Here is a 17,098-nt window from a genome sequence, read left to right as displayed (position 1 = left end):
GCCGGCGGTGGCGTCAGCCCCTCGTACTTGCAGCAGGCGCACCACTACGCCCAACACCACTACCACCACTTGCACCACTTGCACCACCACCCTCCCCACGCTTACCCAGAACCCCCGTCTTCCCCCTTGCCCTCGTCCGTGCCGCCTCTCTCCCCTCTACCGCTGCCACCGCCGCTAACGCCCTCGCCGCTGTCTTCGTCCCCTCTCCAAAACATGGATGCAGTGCAGCAGCAGCACCTCCCTCACCTCCACCACCTTGCCCACCACCATCACCACCAACACCACGTGCTCTGCTCCGACGGAGACAATGAGAGCGTGAACTCCACCACCACCAACTCCAACGACGATACCACCGTTAACAACTGCAGCTCCGGCTCCTCGTCACGCGACAGCCTCCGAGAGCCCATGGCCGGGGCCACTCTGGGGAAGCAGACCTATCAGAGGGAGAGTCGCCAAAGCTGGGACTCACCCGCCTTCAACAACGATGTAGTTCAGCGGCGACAGTACCGCATTGGACTCAACCTGTTTAACAAGTGAGTGTGGAGCAGGAATTCAAAGGAGAGTTTGGAGAAAGACGTCTTATCAGATTCTCAGCTCAGCGTGCTTTTATGAAAACATTCCTGCCAGTAAGACCCTTAAAAAAGTCATCTTAGCAACCCCAACCTGAGTGAGGACACCAAGCAGGAAAATGTCTACAGCCAGTTTTATTATCTTCACATTGAAAGTGAAAGTGAAAGTGAATTATTTTTCATTGTGACACAACACACCACTGCACACAACGAAGTGCTTTTACCCCCTCACCGAAGTTTATGCAAGGCTTACGCAAGACTCATTACTGTCGATCAAATAGAAACAAATCTTTCTAGGGATGTTAACTATTTTCCGATATATGATATGCCCATATTGTCCAAACACTTAATTTCCGATTCCGATGTTAATCGATACCGACATGTGCAGCGGTTTGGGTTGGAGGTTTGCATTTTTAGGTCACATCATCTGGGCAAAACCCAGGCATTTTGTTGCCGGGTATTCATTTTTGGAGGAAAAACCGATAACAATTTTTACCGATATTATCAAATTATGCAAATATCGGCTGATAATATTGGTTGGCTGATATTATCGGTTATTCCTAAATCTTTCTGTAAAACCAGAAATCTTTAAACAGTCTTGTTGGAAATTGACAAGAATTAATCAATTATGGTTCTATCAACAGTATCACTTATCGATTCCTTATCAACCTGACTTCAAAAATATAGGCAACCATTTGGATCGACTGTGTCACCACCACCCCGCTCCTTTGCCCACCTCTCTGCAGCTGACCGCCACTCCAGCTCCACACAAACATTTGGTTTTTATTCTCCTGCAGGAAGCCAGAGAAGGGGATCCAGTATCTGATCGAGAGAGGTTTTGTGTCGGACACTCCTGTGGGCATTGCCAGGTTTATTCTGGAAAGGAAAGGACTGAGCCGGCAGATGATCGGAGAGTTCCTGGGCAGCCGACAGCAGTTCAACAAGGATGTTCTGGAGTAAGTAGAAGGCCACTGTCACATGATCTCATCAGGGAACTCTCAGGTCAAGGCTGTTTTAACCCGTTACTGGTCAATAACTTTGACATTCAATTTGATGATCTGTCATCTTCAGCTGTGTCCTGGATGAGATGGATTTCTCTGGGATGGATCTTGACGCCGCTCTGCGGAAATTCCAGGCTCAGATCAAAGTCCAGGGTGAAGCTCAGCGGGTGGAGCGGCTGGTAGAGGCCTTCAGGTGATAAACCACACCTGTGTTTAAACCACTGAAGGGGTTTTGCCTTTGAGTCCAGTTGACGATGTTCATCGTATTTTACCTCTGTCTCTCTGTAGTCAGCGCTACTGTGTTTGTAACCCAGTGCTGATCCGACAGTTCCAAAACCCAGACACCATTTTTATCTTGGCATTTGCCATCATCCTCCTTAACACGGACATGTACAGCCCCAATGTGAAGCCGGAGAGGAAGATGAAGCTGGAGGACTTCATTAAGAATCTGCGAGGTACGCGTTTGGCAGTGTTTCAGTTTAAGACGACGCTGTAAAAAATCATTTGCTTCGTTCTGCTAACGCTAACAGTGGATGTGGCTGAGTAAGAGGGTGATGGACTGTTTACTTTTTGTCCAATCGGGTTTTTTAATGAATCGTTAAGTATTAATTCAATTATTAGTTTGTTTCTCAGTTGGCCAACTTAATTGGAAACAAAGCAAAACAAAATATTCAATTACCGAATTAATCAACCAACATCTAGTTAGTGCAGTTGATACACATTTCTGAACGAATTAACTAGTCAATCAATACAATGTATCATTCATCTAACTAAAGAATAACCCAATAAAACAACGGGTGGGTGCTAAGATTTACAGATGCTCTTGTGCCTAAATTGAAGGGGAATTTGTTTGTTTAAGTTTATCATTTCAATACTTAGGTGTTGATAACGGTCAGGACATCCCCAGAGACTTGCTGGTGTCCATCTATGGGAGGATCCAAAAGTGGGAATTGAGGACAAACGATGATCACGTGTCTCAGGTTCAGGCGGTGGAGAGGATGGTGGTCGGCAAGAAACCGGTAAGAGGATAGATTTGAAGGTCTACACCTGGTAAGGTGATAGCACTCATGATGTTACTGGAGAGAATAAAAATAAAATGAAAAAGGTCAAAAAAAACATTTCAAGCAGAATGACATGAAAAATGTTTCTGATTACTTATTTCATCAGTTCAGAAAATTTTTAAAAATAGGTAAGTGGTAATTGCTGATGTGTGTGTTTGTGTGTGTGTGTGTGTGTGTGTGTGTGTTTAACAGGTTCTCTCGTTACCTCACCGCAGACTAGTTTGCTGCTGTCAGCTGTTTGAGGTTCCAGATCCAAACCGAGCTCAGAGGAGCAGTGTCCACCAGAGGGAGGTGTTCCTGTTTAATGACCTGCTCATGGTAATGTTGGGGCGGTGGGCTCAGGTTCCCACATGAAGTACAGTCTTCTCCTCTGACATATTCTCTGCTTGTTCTTTTTTCAACTCTTACCACCTGCTCCTTAACCTTCTTGTTCTTTCCTTTCCTTTCCTTCATCCTCTCCTTCTACTATGTCTGCCACCGCCTTCTATTATTCTAATCATTTTTCCTAACGATCCTCTCCGTTCTCTTGATCTCTCGCTGCCCTCAGGTAACTAAGATCTTCCAGAAGAAAAAAACTTCAGTAACGTACAGTTTCAGACAATCATTTCCTCTGGTGGACATGCAGGTCCACACCTTCCAAAACACATGTAAGTATTTTCTGTGCCTCTCTCTCTCTCTCTCTCTCTCTCCCCCCCCCTTTAGCTCTGTGTATTTTGCTCTTTCCATCTGTATATATTTTTTTTGTTTGCCTTTCTTTTTTATCCCACAGACAGTAAATGCTGAAATATAAACCAGGGGTCCCCAACCCCTGGTTCGTGGTACAGACCTAGTGCCGGTCGGTCATTTGGTACCGGGCCACAGTGGTAGACAGTAAAAAAATGTACTTCAGTTTTACTAATTTACTCCATTCAAGAAGAATCCAGTCATATCCCATTAGGGATATGGGGCAGTGGTGGCTTAGTGGTTAAGGAAGCAGACTTGGGTCCGGAAGGTTTAAGGTTGGAGTCCACCAGCTGCCAAGTTACCACTGAGGTGCTGGCTAATGTGTAGGTTGTTCTGGTTCCCATAAAGGTTGTGGCAGCTGCCAAGTTACCACTGAGGTACTAGCTAATATGTAGGTTGTTCTGGTTATGGTTCCCATAAAGGTTGTGATTAAAAAGTCAGTTAAAAATGAGTACAGGTTGAACACCTACACTGAATATGACTATTTTTGTGGACCACTTCTTACAGAAGTCTTTTGTCACCCGTTTTTCGGGGGATTTTTGTTTGTTTGTTTGTTTGTTTGTTTTGTGACTCAGACTACCCTCATGGTATTAGACTGACGTCATCAAATCCTGGTGGAGAGAGAAAGGTGCTGATCGTCTTTACGGCTCCGAGTCAGCAGGACCGAGCCCGCTTCACCTCTGACCTCAGAGAGAGCATCGCAGAAGTGCAGGAGATGGAGAAGTACAGAGTGGAGTGTACGTAGAAAAACTTAATCTTATCAAATCTGCGATGGTTTTCTGGATTAATACCTAAATTAACGTCATATTTACTTCGGTGTTTCCTTCTACAGCTGAGCTGGAAAAGCAGAAAGGTGTGATGCGTCCCAACCTGCTAACAGGGGGAGGTTCAGGAAGTGGAGCCAGCACGACTGGTGGGCCCATGAAGAGTGAGATGCTGAACGGCACTCTGGGTAGGCCCAGCCTGGATGACACATATGCTTCGGTGGATGGACTGAAGCGCACAGCACTTAGCTCCTCGCTGAGAGACCTGTCGGAGACAGGTGCGTGCTCACGCCGCAGGGCGTATGACCTTGTGACATCACTGCTGCAGGCTTCCCATATAGTCACCAACAAATGAACAATCTGTGCTGTTTAAACAGTTGTTAACAGAGTGGAAAAAAATGTAGTATTGTATAGAAATCTTATGATTTGTAATAAAATATTGTAAGGTAAAGACAAAAGTATAAGACTGAAGTAATTAATAATTTATATTTACAATCTGGAAAGTACTTTCTAAGTGTACATTCAATTCCAGTACAATGATCAAGTCCTGATATGATTTCAAAATACAATTAGACAAAACATTCAGACAGGACTCCTCTGTAATTCCTGACATAATTTCAAATAAATTTAATAACCTAATTATGCTATTTCATTTTGTTTCGATATTAATTTCTATTATCTGCTTTATATAACAGGGAAGCGAGGACGAAGGAACAGCGTGGGATCCCTGGACAGTACAATTGAAGTAAGTGTGCCTAAAGAACAAATCATGTTTACTGCTAGCGCCCTGTGGGCTAGCCCCCTATTGTGCCCTCTTCTGACCGTTAGTGTACTACACATGCAGATATCGGCGGTTTGACATGCGTCACTGTTGCCTTTTTTTTTTTTTTACAAGCTAACTAACAAGCTAACAACCCTTATGCTAAACCTAAGAAGCCTTAAAACCAAATAGTAAGTCAGACAAACCTTTCGGCGGTTTGACATGCGTCACTGTTGCTTTTTTTTTACAAGCTAACTAACAACCCTAACAACCCAATAGTAAGTCAGACAAACCTCAAAATAAGCAAACACGCCCTCAAATAAAACAACCAAGCTGATACAAGTAAAATATTATAGGCCCTAACTGTAGGGTTACAATTCCTCAAAAGTACATCAACAACAGGCTAGGCTAAATTGATGCTCATAGGCTGAGCCAATATAAAGTAAAAACAGTATAAAGCCCCAAAACAATGCTAACAAGCTGAAAAATCAATGAAGAAAAACAAACAAAAAATAATTAAAAAATAACAAAAGCCAACCCTGAAACAGACCAAAGAGCTTGTGAGCTAGGAGTTCTTAGAACAAACGTTAAAAATTAAGCTCTAAAACATTATTAATTTAATATTGAAAAACAAAGGTACACATACTAAACAAAACCAAATTTGAATATTTTAACTTTTTTTTGTTTTGTTTTAATCTCATTTGCTACCTGTGTTGTATATAATGTATCTCTTTATATTCCCTCACATTTCAGGGTTCCATTATCAGCAGCCCTCGACCACATCAGCAGCACCCTCCACACACAGGAGGTCTTTCCTACACTCCTGTGATGGTCCCTTCTTCTCCAGCAGCCTACCGGCCACACCGCCCTACTCAGAGCCCCGGTACAGGGGTGGGGGGTGGGCCGGGGCTCTGTCACAACCAGGGAGGGGTCACAACCTCCCAACACGTGAGCGGGGGAGGGGTTGGGGGCGCAGGAGGGATGGCGGGCGGCCCGACTGTTGGCGGCATGAATCGGCAGGGGAACTTCTTTGGCAGTCGGCGAGGCAAAGTTCCTGGTCCCCTGATGATGACATCACCGACTCCTCAGGGTCCTCCCAGTCCTCTGATGATATCATCACCCCCCCACTACCCCGCCCCTGCACCTCCCATCGCCCACCCATCCTCCCCTTCCCCATGCCCCTCCCCATCACCCAACCTCGGTCAGTCAGACTCGGCAGGAGCTGGGGCCGTGGGAGCTCCGTCCAAACTCCAGGCGTTACATGCCCAGTACTGCCACAACAGCAGTGGAGGAGGAGGAGTCGGTGTAACTGGGCAGCAGCCGGCACCTCAGCCACCACCCTACCACCATCACCATCGCTACCACACGCAGAGCGTTTCGCAGCACCCCGTACTCTCGCACAGGTTCTCCGCCCCTCAGCGGCAGGGCCCTATCGGCTGCGTTCCCTCTCATACCCAGCAGCATCGGGGAATGCAGCACGCCCAGCACGCCCAGCACCCTCGCTACAGCACCGGCTTGGGCTTCACCACTCCTCCTCCGCTGTCCCCGCACTCTCCGCTCACCCCTACTACTCCGCACAGACTCTACCACTCCCACCCTGCGTTGACAACACGGCCAGGGGGAGGCGCCGGCAAACTCCCGCTCTCCATCTCTCACTCTCAGCCTCACCCACACGCCCACAGTCACAACCACGCCACGCACATACACTCCCCCCTAAGCCCCTCCCCGTCCGCCTCCACCCACTTCATCTTCTCCACTCCACCTCCGCAAACGCCGTCGGCACGACTGGTCACGCAGGCAACGCCGCAGTCCTATATTCCCCAGTATCCGCCCCTCTCCTCCATCCCGCCGCCTCCTCCACATTCACCCTTGCCTCCCCCTACCACTGCGCCACTCTCCCCACATCCAGGGGCAGCTGGAGTGGACCCAAAGCGAAAACCAGTGAGCAGGATCAGCACGGTCGTTTGAGAATCAGGCAGAGGCCGAGGACCGTAATGTGTTATCCAGCTGGGAGCCACCGGGGGGCTTTGTTGAGACGGAACAGAAGAGGAAAAAGATGTGCCAGAGCAGAGGGAGAACGAGGAGAAGGTAGAGGGGGGCAACTGCAAGGCTTTCAAAATGGCTGCCTGTTTCGGAGAAGAGCACTGAGAGCAGGAAAGAGGAAATTACTCAGCCTGTGTTATTTCCACTTGCATTTCCCTCACAGGTAGAAAGAAGATTCATTTGTTTCCGCGGGGGGAAAGAAAAAAAATCCTGGATAAATCTGCCTCCTAGGATCAACTGCCAAGAACGAAAAACCGCTGCATTTTCATTCACGATTATCTGAAGAAATCGCTCTCATTTTCCCGCCGCATTTCTCAGAACATCTTTGAGAAACTTTACAATTCATTGGTGGAAAAAAAAAAGAATTCAGGGACCAGGGTTGAAAGAACAGTGCCTGATGGGTTAGCACCCAATGCTGATCCTGTTAGCTTGAGGGACCCAGGTGGAGTAAGAACCGGACAAGCAGAAGCAGAAACAAAAACCGTACTATTCTTACGCCGCCTATTTCGCAAATAAGCCACAGTATCCTCTTTTGGACCTTATTGTCAAGATGAAAAATGGAGTTTCACGGTTGTATTAGGTGTTCACACATTGTGTCTTCATACTGTGTTGTAAACACTCGCTGCTGCTAGAATCAGTGTGAACCACAGGGACTGGCCCTACAGAAAACAAACAAAAACAATCTTAAGCATTCCATACAGTTTCAATCAGTTTGTAGAGCATCATTCTCACACATCCAAGTCCATTCAGGAAAATCTGTGGTTTCTAAATTTCCATTCCATTAGACCACGGAGAGCAAATTCAAAATTATTTTAATCAGAACTAAAGGTGAAAAAAAAAAGTCACCATGCTTGCATGTGCATGGTAAAGTGAAAATGAATCTGAAGATATTTAAGTTCACCACAGGAGGTCGCTACAGTGCTTTTCTTCACCCTGTACATATAAGTGGTATTACCGTCTCAGGCTGATTTGTAGTGATACCTAACTGTTGGTTACCAACCTTATACGTGTGGTGATGTTGTTACTGCGTGTGTCAGTACCTCATACAACCACAGAGGGAGTGATGAGGTGAGACCGAGCGACAGCGGTGCTTCACATTGACTCAGTGCAGTTTCGTGTCTTCAACAGGTTTTCTTTTTTGCGTGACCTGTGCAATATTCACTGAGCGCCGGTGAGGTTTTCGCTTTAAAAAGCACTATATGCAGGAGGATGAGACGATGGCGGCGGTCGGGTTGTCCTTTAAGTCAGCGATTATTTGGCCAAAAACTAAAAGAAAGTGCATTAGTGACAACTACTGACAACTTTACCTTATACATGGACAATAATGCATTTGAAAGACTTTACTAAGCCATTGAAACACAAGAAGAAGAAAAAAACAACAACAACAACAACAACTACAGATGTCTTATTTTTACCCCTTACTTTTTGTGGATTACAGGGTTTCAGCAGNNNNGTGCTGTCTGATGGGACTCTCGAGTGTGTTTTATTCTTGTGAAATCATTTGTACTGAAGCCAGTGTGAATGTCCCCCATTATTATTTACCCTCCCGTTGTGGTGATATATATGTATATATATATTTGATATCTATTTTATGCTCTGCAAAAGAGTTGCCTGTGAAGGATATTATGAAAAAAACAGAGTGTCCTGTCTGTTTTTTTCAGCACCTTATTAAACTGCTGAGTCACACTTGATTTGCCTACGTGCACAACCACAGTTAAACCTGAACACGAATCGAATCCAATTTTATAATGTCGTACAGAGCAAGGTAGAAAGGTTTCTATTCGGAAGTCAGGCTGAAATGCCTGTTCAGGGTGAGAGCCCCCTGCTGGCCTGACGAGGCTGGCTTCAAATTCTGACTATGGATTAGCTGTGGCTAACAAAAAGGTTCGTTTTTTTTTTTTTCTTAACGTATTGTTAACACACACAGTACTTAGCAAAAGGCAGTGAGGGCCTGATTCGAGTATTTGGTATTTTAGTGTAAATCAGAAAAATCTGTACAGAAAATCGTCCGAAAACAACACATCAACTTGGTTTTTTACACGCGTCAGAATTTCTTCCACATTTAGAACATTCTCTCTGTGTTGTTAATTTAAAGTGAAAATGTGCAAATTAGGCCACAGGGTATGTCATTTTTATAAATTTCAATTTGAGCAGTTTTTCTTCAACGTGACATCGTCGTACTCTCATTACGGTCCGTTATGCTTTAAGAACTGTTCTGTCACTAGTACGGGGTTAAAAAGCTAAGCTAATGGGCTTTTCCCCCAAAATATCTTTAAGGTTCTTATACGAGTTGTGTCCGTTTATTGTGAAGCAAGAACAAATAACGGTAGAGTACCTAATAATGTTGTGTTGTGAAAATGGAAAAACGGTGCCTTCGTGTGGAAGGATGGTGCAATGGCGAGGAAGGGCGGACAGAAATGTCGAAATATAAAAACATTGTAACGCCTACGTCATTAACCTATTGATATCTTGTGACCTTTAACTATTAAAAAAACGTAAAGCCATTCACCTGACAGTCGTGAAGGACTGAGCTCATTGTCATGTCACCCAAACCCTTTCCCAAAAGGAAATCTAAAACTGGACCTAAATGCATCGTGGAGGATGACTCAACATCTGTCAACTAGAAATGTTTCTTTATTTTTAACATCCTAATTTTGCTCTCCCTTTAGAGCCGCCGTGTCTGAATGAAGGCTGTTTCATATTTTTCCCAGTTCACTGAACACATCTGCTGATGTCAGGGCGGGGAAGCCCAAGGACGGCTGCTAGAAAATTCTTCAACGCTAACATCCATTTGTACTGTTTTGACTAGAAACGAGCCTTAGCGCCGGTCGATCATTCCGTCTCATGTGCCCAGCTTTACACTGGTGGATGATGGGGGCGGGGCGGGGAGGGGGGGGCAAATACCCCTGATACCCCAAAATGCAAACATCGTTTCATGACACGTTTCTAACTTCCCTGTGAATGCATCAACTGTAGATATGAACTGTACAGTGTGTTCTGTTTTTCAGTGGGGCTAACAGCATCAATCTGTATCCAGTTCAAAACTGCTTGAATTAACACAGTGCATGCTCTTAAAAAAAACACAACAGTTCACCGAGGTTCTTTGAACTTTTCAGGATTTTTGAAGAAAAGATTTTTTTTTTTTTTTTTGAAAAAGCCATTCCGAATAAGTCTGAAAAACGGTTGTTCTCAAACTTTTCACATCGTGTATCACCTCCGAAAAAAAATATTTGGCATTAAAAATACCACCGATAGTGAATTGCAGCAACCCCCGTCTAAGCACAACATACAAAGAACATAACTGATTTCCAGTAAGATTTATGAGTATTTTTTTTTATTCAACCAAGGCCATACTGTACACAAGTGAGAATATACAACAGCTGTATTTATTAACTTAACTAACCGGTTAACCTTAACCAGATTCTCTAGCGTACCACTAAAGGGAACCCGAGTACCAGCAGTGATACACGTGTCATAGTTTGAGAATAGCTGCTCTAACCCGTCGTCATGATTTTGTAGGTTCAGTCTCAGTCGATGGAGTTTCTCAAGGAACCATCCTTAATTTCTCTGTTGTTTTCAAATGAAGAACCTCTTTAACATTTAAGAGCGCAGCACTGATTTTTCTTTTCTTTTTCTTTTTTTTTTTTAAATAAATATTGTTTTGTGACGAGCTTCTACAAACACGATGTACTCCTTGGGCTGTTTTGTATTATTGCTACTTTTTCATTTTGTTATGCGCTTAAGAAAGTGAAACAAGTGACTTTTTTTTATTATCGGGTTCCTTTTTTTTGGGATTTTGTAAAAGTACTTGTTTTTATTTTGAAATGTTTACACACACAAAAAACAGTACTTTTCTATGATTACCATGAGACGTCTACAAAAAAAAAAAAACGAAACAAAAACAGGCTGCCATAATTACTTCCACTCACCCTGATTTCTCGGAATCAAAATTCTTTTACCCACCTATCAGCGGGATTGGTCGGCACTCTTCAAAATTCAAAGCATTAAAAAAAAACCCATAAGGAGTTAAAGTTCGGGTTGAATTCTGGATCATTTTGTCGCTGTTGCGTATCTACCGTCGGCGTTCAGTTAACATTTTAACGACTAAAAGCTCTCAAGGGGATCCAACCTACCTCGCGGTGAACCTACTCCACCTTTCCGCCTGTCTAACCCAAGGTTTTTAACCAAAATCAATCAATCTCCACCCCGATGTCTTAGCATGTTTTACCGTAACCTGTACCACTGCCAATCGCAATCTCCCGATTCTAAGCTTGTGGTTTTTTATTTTTTTACAAAATTGTTTCTTCCCTTGTACAGACCTATAGCGGCTTTTTTTTTTTTTTTTGCAAAACGCAAACTCTTACTGCAGATAGTTAATTCATCACTGTTAACATCAATAAGGCCTTCACCAGTTGCCGCGCTGGAGCGTTATTGCTGTATCGGGTCAAATGCCTATGAGTAGGGTTTTATTTATGTTAATCTGTAAAGTCGTGCTTTTTCATTCGTCTTCCTGCTGTCACTCTTGGTGTTCTCACTAAAACTGTACAGTATGTCCTACACTTCCTTGTCTGCTTGTCAAAAGTCTTCTTTACCTCCCGTTCTGAATACCAGATCCTGGACTCCATAGGTTGTGATTCGTTGCTGTATGTGAATTAAAAAAAGAAACACATCGGATGGGCTAAAATTGCTATGACAACAAATTCTACAAGACGACTTGCAATTCTGTTATGTTTTTAAAAATGTTTTTAGATGTAAATATTGATGATGAATTAACTATCTGCTCCAACAACCTAACGTGTTTTTCGTGGACGGCGATTTTTCAAACTGTGTGGGTGGTGGAAGTAATGATGCGGTTCAGGAACATGCAAAAACACAGCTTCGATTCCTCTATTTATTTATTTATTTAAACGACACACTTACTTTTGCCCGGGTGTTCTCTCCACTAGCAGTTTGCATGTGTATTTATTCCAGTATCTGCACTGAATGAAACTGTATTATAAACATGAATGTACAAAACCGTGAATATGTGAAGAATTACACTCTGCTCGGCAGAAGGCGCTTTTTTTGTCTCTGACTGAGTTTGCGGCAGGAACAGAAGGATTTCGAGGCGTTAGAAACAGATCTGGTCTGTCAGCTGCGGGCCGAAACAGGGACGACTGAAATGACAATGATGATATGATAGATATGATGAATAAAAGCACATCAGGTCTGGCTTTTAATACAGTTCTTCTGTTCCTATGTGAAGACGGTATGTTGTAATCAAGGGCATGGACGTACGCGCGTGCGTTGTACGTAACGATGCGACGCGGTCAAAGCTATTTCCTGTTTATAATGTAGAGTGACGAGAGGCTGAAGTAGTCTTTGTAAAATTGTATGAGTACTGTGTCGAATGTGTGAACAGAGTTGAGATTATTTTAAAAACGATGTACTGAAATTTTACCTGTGTATATAAAAATATATGACTTGTCCCTTGTTTTTGAAACTGCAGAGATATGGACAAAAGTGGAAATATTTATTGCTCTAAAGATATAAAAATCTGTTTATGTTGATGGAGAGGTGTGTCCTGTTTTGTTTTGTTTTGAAATCCTTTTGTGGAAAATGCATTAACCACGCGCTACACAGTGTGGCAATTCTCAGAAACAAGTAGTAAGTGTCAAATTAATAATAAGTCGTTTTTCCATCCAAGTTGATGTAAATACGTTGGACATACAAATACACTTTATTGTAAACCTAAGTATAATCAGCCTTTAAACGGTCCATTTAAATTCCACAACATTGCCAAAAGTCTACAATTTCACCTGATAAAAGGGACAATATTACAGCCCAAAACAACACTTCCTGATAAGACTTTCACCTTTCAATTATATTTTATTTATTTATATTATTTTATTCTGTAGGAATTTTTGAAGTTTGTGCTTTATAATTATTTATGGGCAACGTATGAATGCAACATGTAAAAAGAATATGCGTTTGTGTGCAAAATTAGTTGATTTAATTTTGATCAGAGGGTAGTTGACCCTTGGGTCACGCTCCAACACAGTAGATGGCGCTAATGTGCCTGAAGGAGTTCGTGCCACCGTTCGTAAACCGGAAAAGAAGAAAAAGAGTACGGCGTGTCTGTGATAGTGCTCACTCTGTAGGTTTTGTAATTGTGGTGAGTTACCTTGAATTTAAACGTGTATTTTTAAAAAATAAACTTTTTCCTAATATTCCTAATGTGACCCGACTAAGCTGTGAGCTTAGTCGGGTCAGTCGGTAACAGGTTTTATGTTTACGGAAGTCCGTTGTAGAAGTCAGCTGCTACGCTCATGCTAACCGACAGCTGTTGCCGGTTAGCAGCAAGACAACATATTGGAAATTCCCATGAGAATATTGGCAAGGGCATAGTGACATTGCCGCGAGAATAGACGCAGATTGAATTAAAAACCACTTATGTTACCATGTATTAGCTGTTGAAAACTTCACTGAGCTTCGGCAGCCTGACGTCACAGAACCATGGCGGCACACATGGAAATGAACAGCGAAGCCAAATAAGTTTTTAATGAAATATACTTACGAACGACAGTTCATTTGTTCTTTTACAAACCCTGAAAGTGGCTTTAATTAAATAAATTCACTAAACCTATTTGAAAATGGTTAATAGTTACATAAGAACGCTTTATTAACCGAGAGTTTGTGCCAAAAAGTCATTTAGAACTTAAATGGTTAAATGCTGAGTATGTTAGTTACATTATAAACAGACTCCAAATATAATTTTAGATGTGTGAAAAGATATCACAACTATAATAAGATGAATATTTTTAATGTTTTAAATAATTATCTGATCTGTTGATTTACTTTTTAATTGAAGGGTGATGGCAGGTCCAGAGCTCTTACTGGACTCTAATATCCGGCTTTGGGTGGTCCTGCCCATCGTCTTTATCACCTTCTTTGTTGGGATCATTCGTCACTATGTCACTCAGCTGCTCCACAGTGACAAGAAGGTGGAGCTGGAGCAGGTTTCTGACAGGTCAGATGATCTACTTTTGGTAGCGTTACATTCTGATTGCAGCCATTGATATGTCAATATGATCTGCCTCTGATTGGCTATTGTACTGGTCATTTTAATGTTACTTTTTGTTGTCAATTTTCAGTCAGGTCCTCCTGCGCAGCCGCATCCTTAGAGAGAATGGGAAATACATTCCTCGACAGGTGACTTTAGTATTATTGTTTGTTTTTGCTGTTAATGTCTTGGTATTAAAGCACTACTTAAAAAAACAACTACATCACATAAAGTGTTGTTGATAAGTTAGAAAAATTTAAATGCCGGATTAAATATTCTCCTATTTTACTGAAATATGACTGAAATAACAAAGGTTTTAACGAGACCAGACTTTTAATCCTAAGGTCATTTTTATTAATTTTCTTTTCTTTTTAATTCAGTCTTTCAACATGAGAAAACATTATTTCAACAATGCAGAGACTGGATTCTTCAAGAAGACTAAGAGGAAAGTCGTCCCTAAGAACCCAATGACAGGTGACGCTAAAAATCCGTACATTTGTTTCTGTAAAACATTCTGTAGTTGAGTTTGGGTGAATTCCCATGAAATCACAGCTTTTTTCCTGAAAGTGTGTACTGTGTGTTTCAGACACCAGCATGGTCACAGACATGATGAAGGGAAACCTGACAAATGTCCTACCTATGATTCTGATTGGTGGATGGATAAACTGGGCATTTTCTGGATTTGTCATAAGTGAGTCTACGGTGTCTGTTGTAATAGTGTGTAAAAATGTGACATTTTGTTGCTGCAAGTAAACTGTAATAGTGTGTAAAAATGTGACATTTTAGCAAAACAACATTGTGTTGCTGCAAGTAAACCCTCCTCAATTGACTGGACACATTTGAATGTTGTATGTACTCTAACATGTGATATTTTGATTTTTAGCAAAAGTGCCGTTTCCTCTCACTCTGAGGTTTAAACCCATGTTACAAAGAGGAATCGACCTGCTGTCACTCGATGCATCCTGGTAAAAAAACAAAGACACAACAATTGACTTAAATATAGAAACTGTTTATTTTCTGCTTGCAACAACAGATAATATATCCTTCAGATTTCTTTTATTCACACAACCTTGACATGTTTGTGTATTGTCTGTTGACTGTCGTGTGTCAGCTAATATCTAGTGTTGATGTTTTGTCAACCGCACTGTAAGCCATCCATAGGGTAGATTTTAGGTTCTCCTGTTCTGACTTAAATATCCCTAGCTCTTTTAATGATGTTACTTCATCACATTCTTGATGTTTGTGTCAAGTTTCTGTTTACCTCTGCTGCGGACAAGCACAAAGTGAAGGGAGTTAGCCTCGGAGCTAATGTTAACTTCGGCCCTGGAGCAGATCACTAAGTCTCTCCTGTGCATTCCAACTACGGTCGTGGCGTCGAAGCAGGAAAGAGCTAACATGTAACCAGTTGTGTTACTGGCACTGTTTAAAAAAAAAAAGCATTTATTTAATTAAAATTGATTTAATTTAAAAAAAATCTTTCTGTGTAAATATCCCATGTTACAACGTGGACACATGTGGTTTTTAAAGAAGTGTGGCCTATATATGTACAATTAGTTTTTTCTTTTTAAATTTAGTGGGTGAGGCTTATATTCAGGTGCGTCAACAGTCTGCAAATGATGGTATGTTAACAACAGACTGTGCCCAGAAACAATCAGTGATTTCAGTTTGTCCACAGGGTAAGTTCTGCTTCCTGGTACTTCCTGAATGTGTTTGGACTCAGAAGCATGTACAGCCTCATCCTGGGACAGGACAACGGTAAGACCTTGACCTTTGATGCTAAGTTAGATTATTGTTTTTAGACAAGTTTGTTTTCTCCAGAGACACATTAACCTTTAATAAAACAACTAAAAATACTTCACATCTACTTCACAAACTCACAGCTGCCGATCAGTCTAGGGTCCTGCAGGATCAGATGACCGGTGCTGCCATGGCCATGCCACCTGATCCCAACAAGGCCTTTAAGGTAAAGGTTTAGACGTTTTTAACTATACTGGCTGTTGACATTTTTTAATTATCATTAAGCCAATGTAACAACTTAGTAACTAACCGTTGTTTTTTTAAGCTAACTGAGAGAACAAATGTGTTTTTGAAAAAGTCTTCAAAAATAAGTTTCTGAAAAATGTATAAAAATGTACTAATTCGTAAAATAAGTAGCAATGTCCTTTTTTAAAATTCTGAAATTCTAAAATTTTTAGGCATGTCAACCTAGCAACATACTGCAGTAATAAAAGACTAAAAAAAGTCTTCAATTTTTTTTTCTCAAAATGGAATACAAATGCGCCCATTTGCCTTTAGATACCAAATGATGTCCTTTTATATGGTTAAAATTCAGAAAGAAAAATACTTCTTTGCTACATCCACCTTGACATGTTTCCAGACTTAGTCGTTTTGTGCCTTTTCTTGGTCTGTTTAGAGCGTTTGCTCCATGTTGTTTCTACTCTCGGCACTGATTCTAATATGTTCTGCACTTCATCAGCTTCCATGTGAAACACAAGCGAAGATGCTGTATGAAGAACAGTGAAATCATGTCAATGACAGATCACTTAGTTTATTTAAGAACATTGTGTCAAATCTTTGCTTGTATTTTGTAATGCTTATGTTAATGAGCTGTTTGTTTATGTCAGAGTGAGTGGGAGGCGCTGGAGATTGTTGAACATAAATGGGCGCTGGAGAATGTCGAGGAAGAGTTGATGCGCAGAGACCTGAACCTCGGAAACGTCTACAACCGCGATATGAAGTCGGCCATATTTTAAAACAACCAGGAAAAGCCTGAGACCTGATGACGGTAGGCTCTTTTGGAAGAGACAAACAACACAGTCCAATCTTTGGTACTCTACCTCAGACACTTTGGAATCTTCTGAGTTTTGAACTACTTTGCTCTTTGATGTGCCTTTACCAAATAGTTATAATCAAGAACGAGAATTATTTTTGTCCTTAAAGTCACAACACTGTGATTCTGAGACACTTAAAACCGATTTTTACAATCTACGATCTATAGAGTAAGGATTTATTGTCTTAACAACTAAGTTATTGATCATTTACAGTTCAAGCTGCGCAATGAGGGTATCAGTGTTTTTATAAAATGTCCAACAATAAGCGTGTCGTGTCTTCAATGCATTTTTCCCAAAAAAAAAA

General features: G+C 41.8%; 2 protein-coding genes across 4 annotated transcripts in view; both read left to right on the top strand.

The window, feature by feature from the left end:
- LOC103384527 (IQ motif and SEC7 domain-containing protein 2-like) overlaps positions 1–8,364 on the top strand; it is a 69,121-nt gene extending 60,757 nt beyond the window's left edge. The window contains exons 9-18 of the mRNA XM_017035863.2: positions 1,367–1,525; positions 1,641–1,763; positions 1,859–2,025; positions 2,450–2,589; positions 2,824–2,949; positions 3,179–3,278; positions 3,930–4,091; positions 4,187–4,396; positions 4,814–4,863; positions 5,632–8,364. Coding sequence (XP_016891352.1) covers positions 1,367–1,525; positions 1,641–1,763; positions 1,859–2,025; positions 2,450–2,589; positions 2,824–2,949; positions 3,179–3,278; positions 3,930–4,091; positions 4,187–4,396; positions 4,814–4,863; positions 5,632–6,846 — 2,452 coding nt within the window. The 3' untranslated portion in view covers positions 6,847–8,364. The remainder of the gene's footprint in view (positions 1–1,366; positions 1,526–1,640; positions 1,764–1,858; positions 2,026–2,449; positions 2,590–2,823; positions 2,950–3,178; positions 3,279–3,929; positions 4,092–4,186; positions 4,397–4,813; positions 4,864–5,631) is intronic.
- Positions 8,365–12,929: 4,565 nt separating this feature from the next.
- LOC103384526 (ER membrane protein complex subunit 3-like) overlaps positions 12,930–17,098 on the top strand; it is a 629,629-nt gene continuing 625,460 nt past the window's right edge. For 2 of the 3 annotated variants that reach the window (XM_025059670.1, XM_008318069.3), the window contains exons 1-9: positions 12,930–13,075; positions 13,772–13,930; positions 14,055–14,112; positions 14,344–14,437; positions 14,550–14,654; positions 14,847–14,928; positions 15,639–15,718; positions 15,844–15,926; positions 16,588–16,748. In XM_025059670.1, the coding sequence (XP_024915438.1) occupies positions 13,776–13,930; positions 14,055–14,112; positions 14,344–14,437; positions 14,550–14,654; positions 14,847–14,928; positions 15,639–15,718; positions 15,844–15,926; positions 16,588–16,716 (786 nt within the window). In that variant the 5' untranslated portion in view covers positions 12,930–13,075; positions 13,772–13,775 and the 3' untranslated portion in view covers positions 16,717–16,748. The remainder of the gene's footprint in view (positions 13,076–13,771; positions 13,931–14,054; positions 14,113–14,343; positions 14,438–14,549; positions 14,655–14,846; positions 14,929–15,638; positions 15,719–15,843; positions 15,927–16,587; positions 16,749–17,098) is intronic. The other variant, XM_008318070.3, reaches the window with a different exon arrangement.

The sequence above is a fragment of the Cynoglossus semilaevis genome, chromosome 10 (assembly GCF_000523025.1).
Source record: "Cynoglossus semilaevis isolate Cse_v1.0 chromosome 10, Cse_v1.0, whole genome shotgun sequence".
Lineage (NCBI taxonomy): Eukaryota > Metazoa > Chordata > Actinopteri > Pleuronectiformes > Cynoglossidae > Cynoglossus > Cynoglossus semilaevis.
The sequence above is the reverse complement of the archived record's forward strand: the minus strand, read 5'-3'. Positions and strand labels throughout refer to the sequence as shown.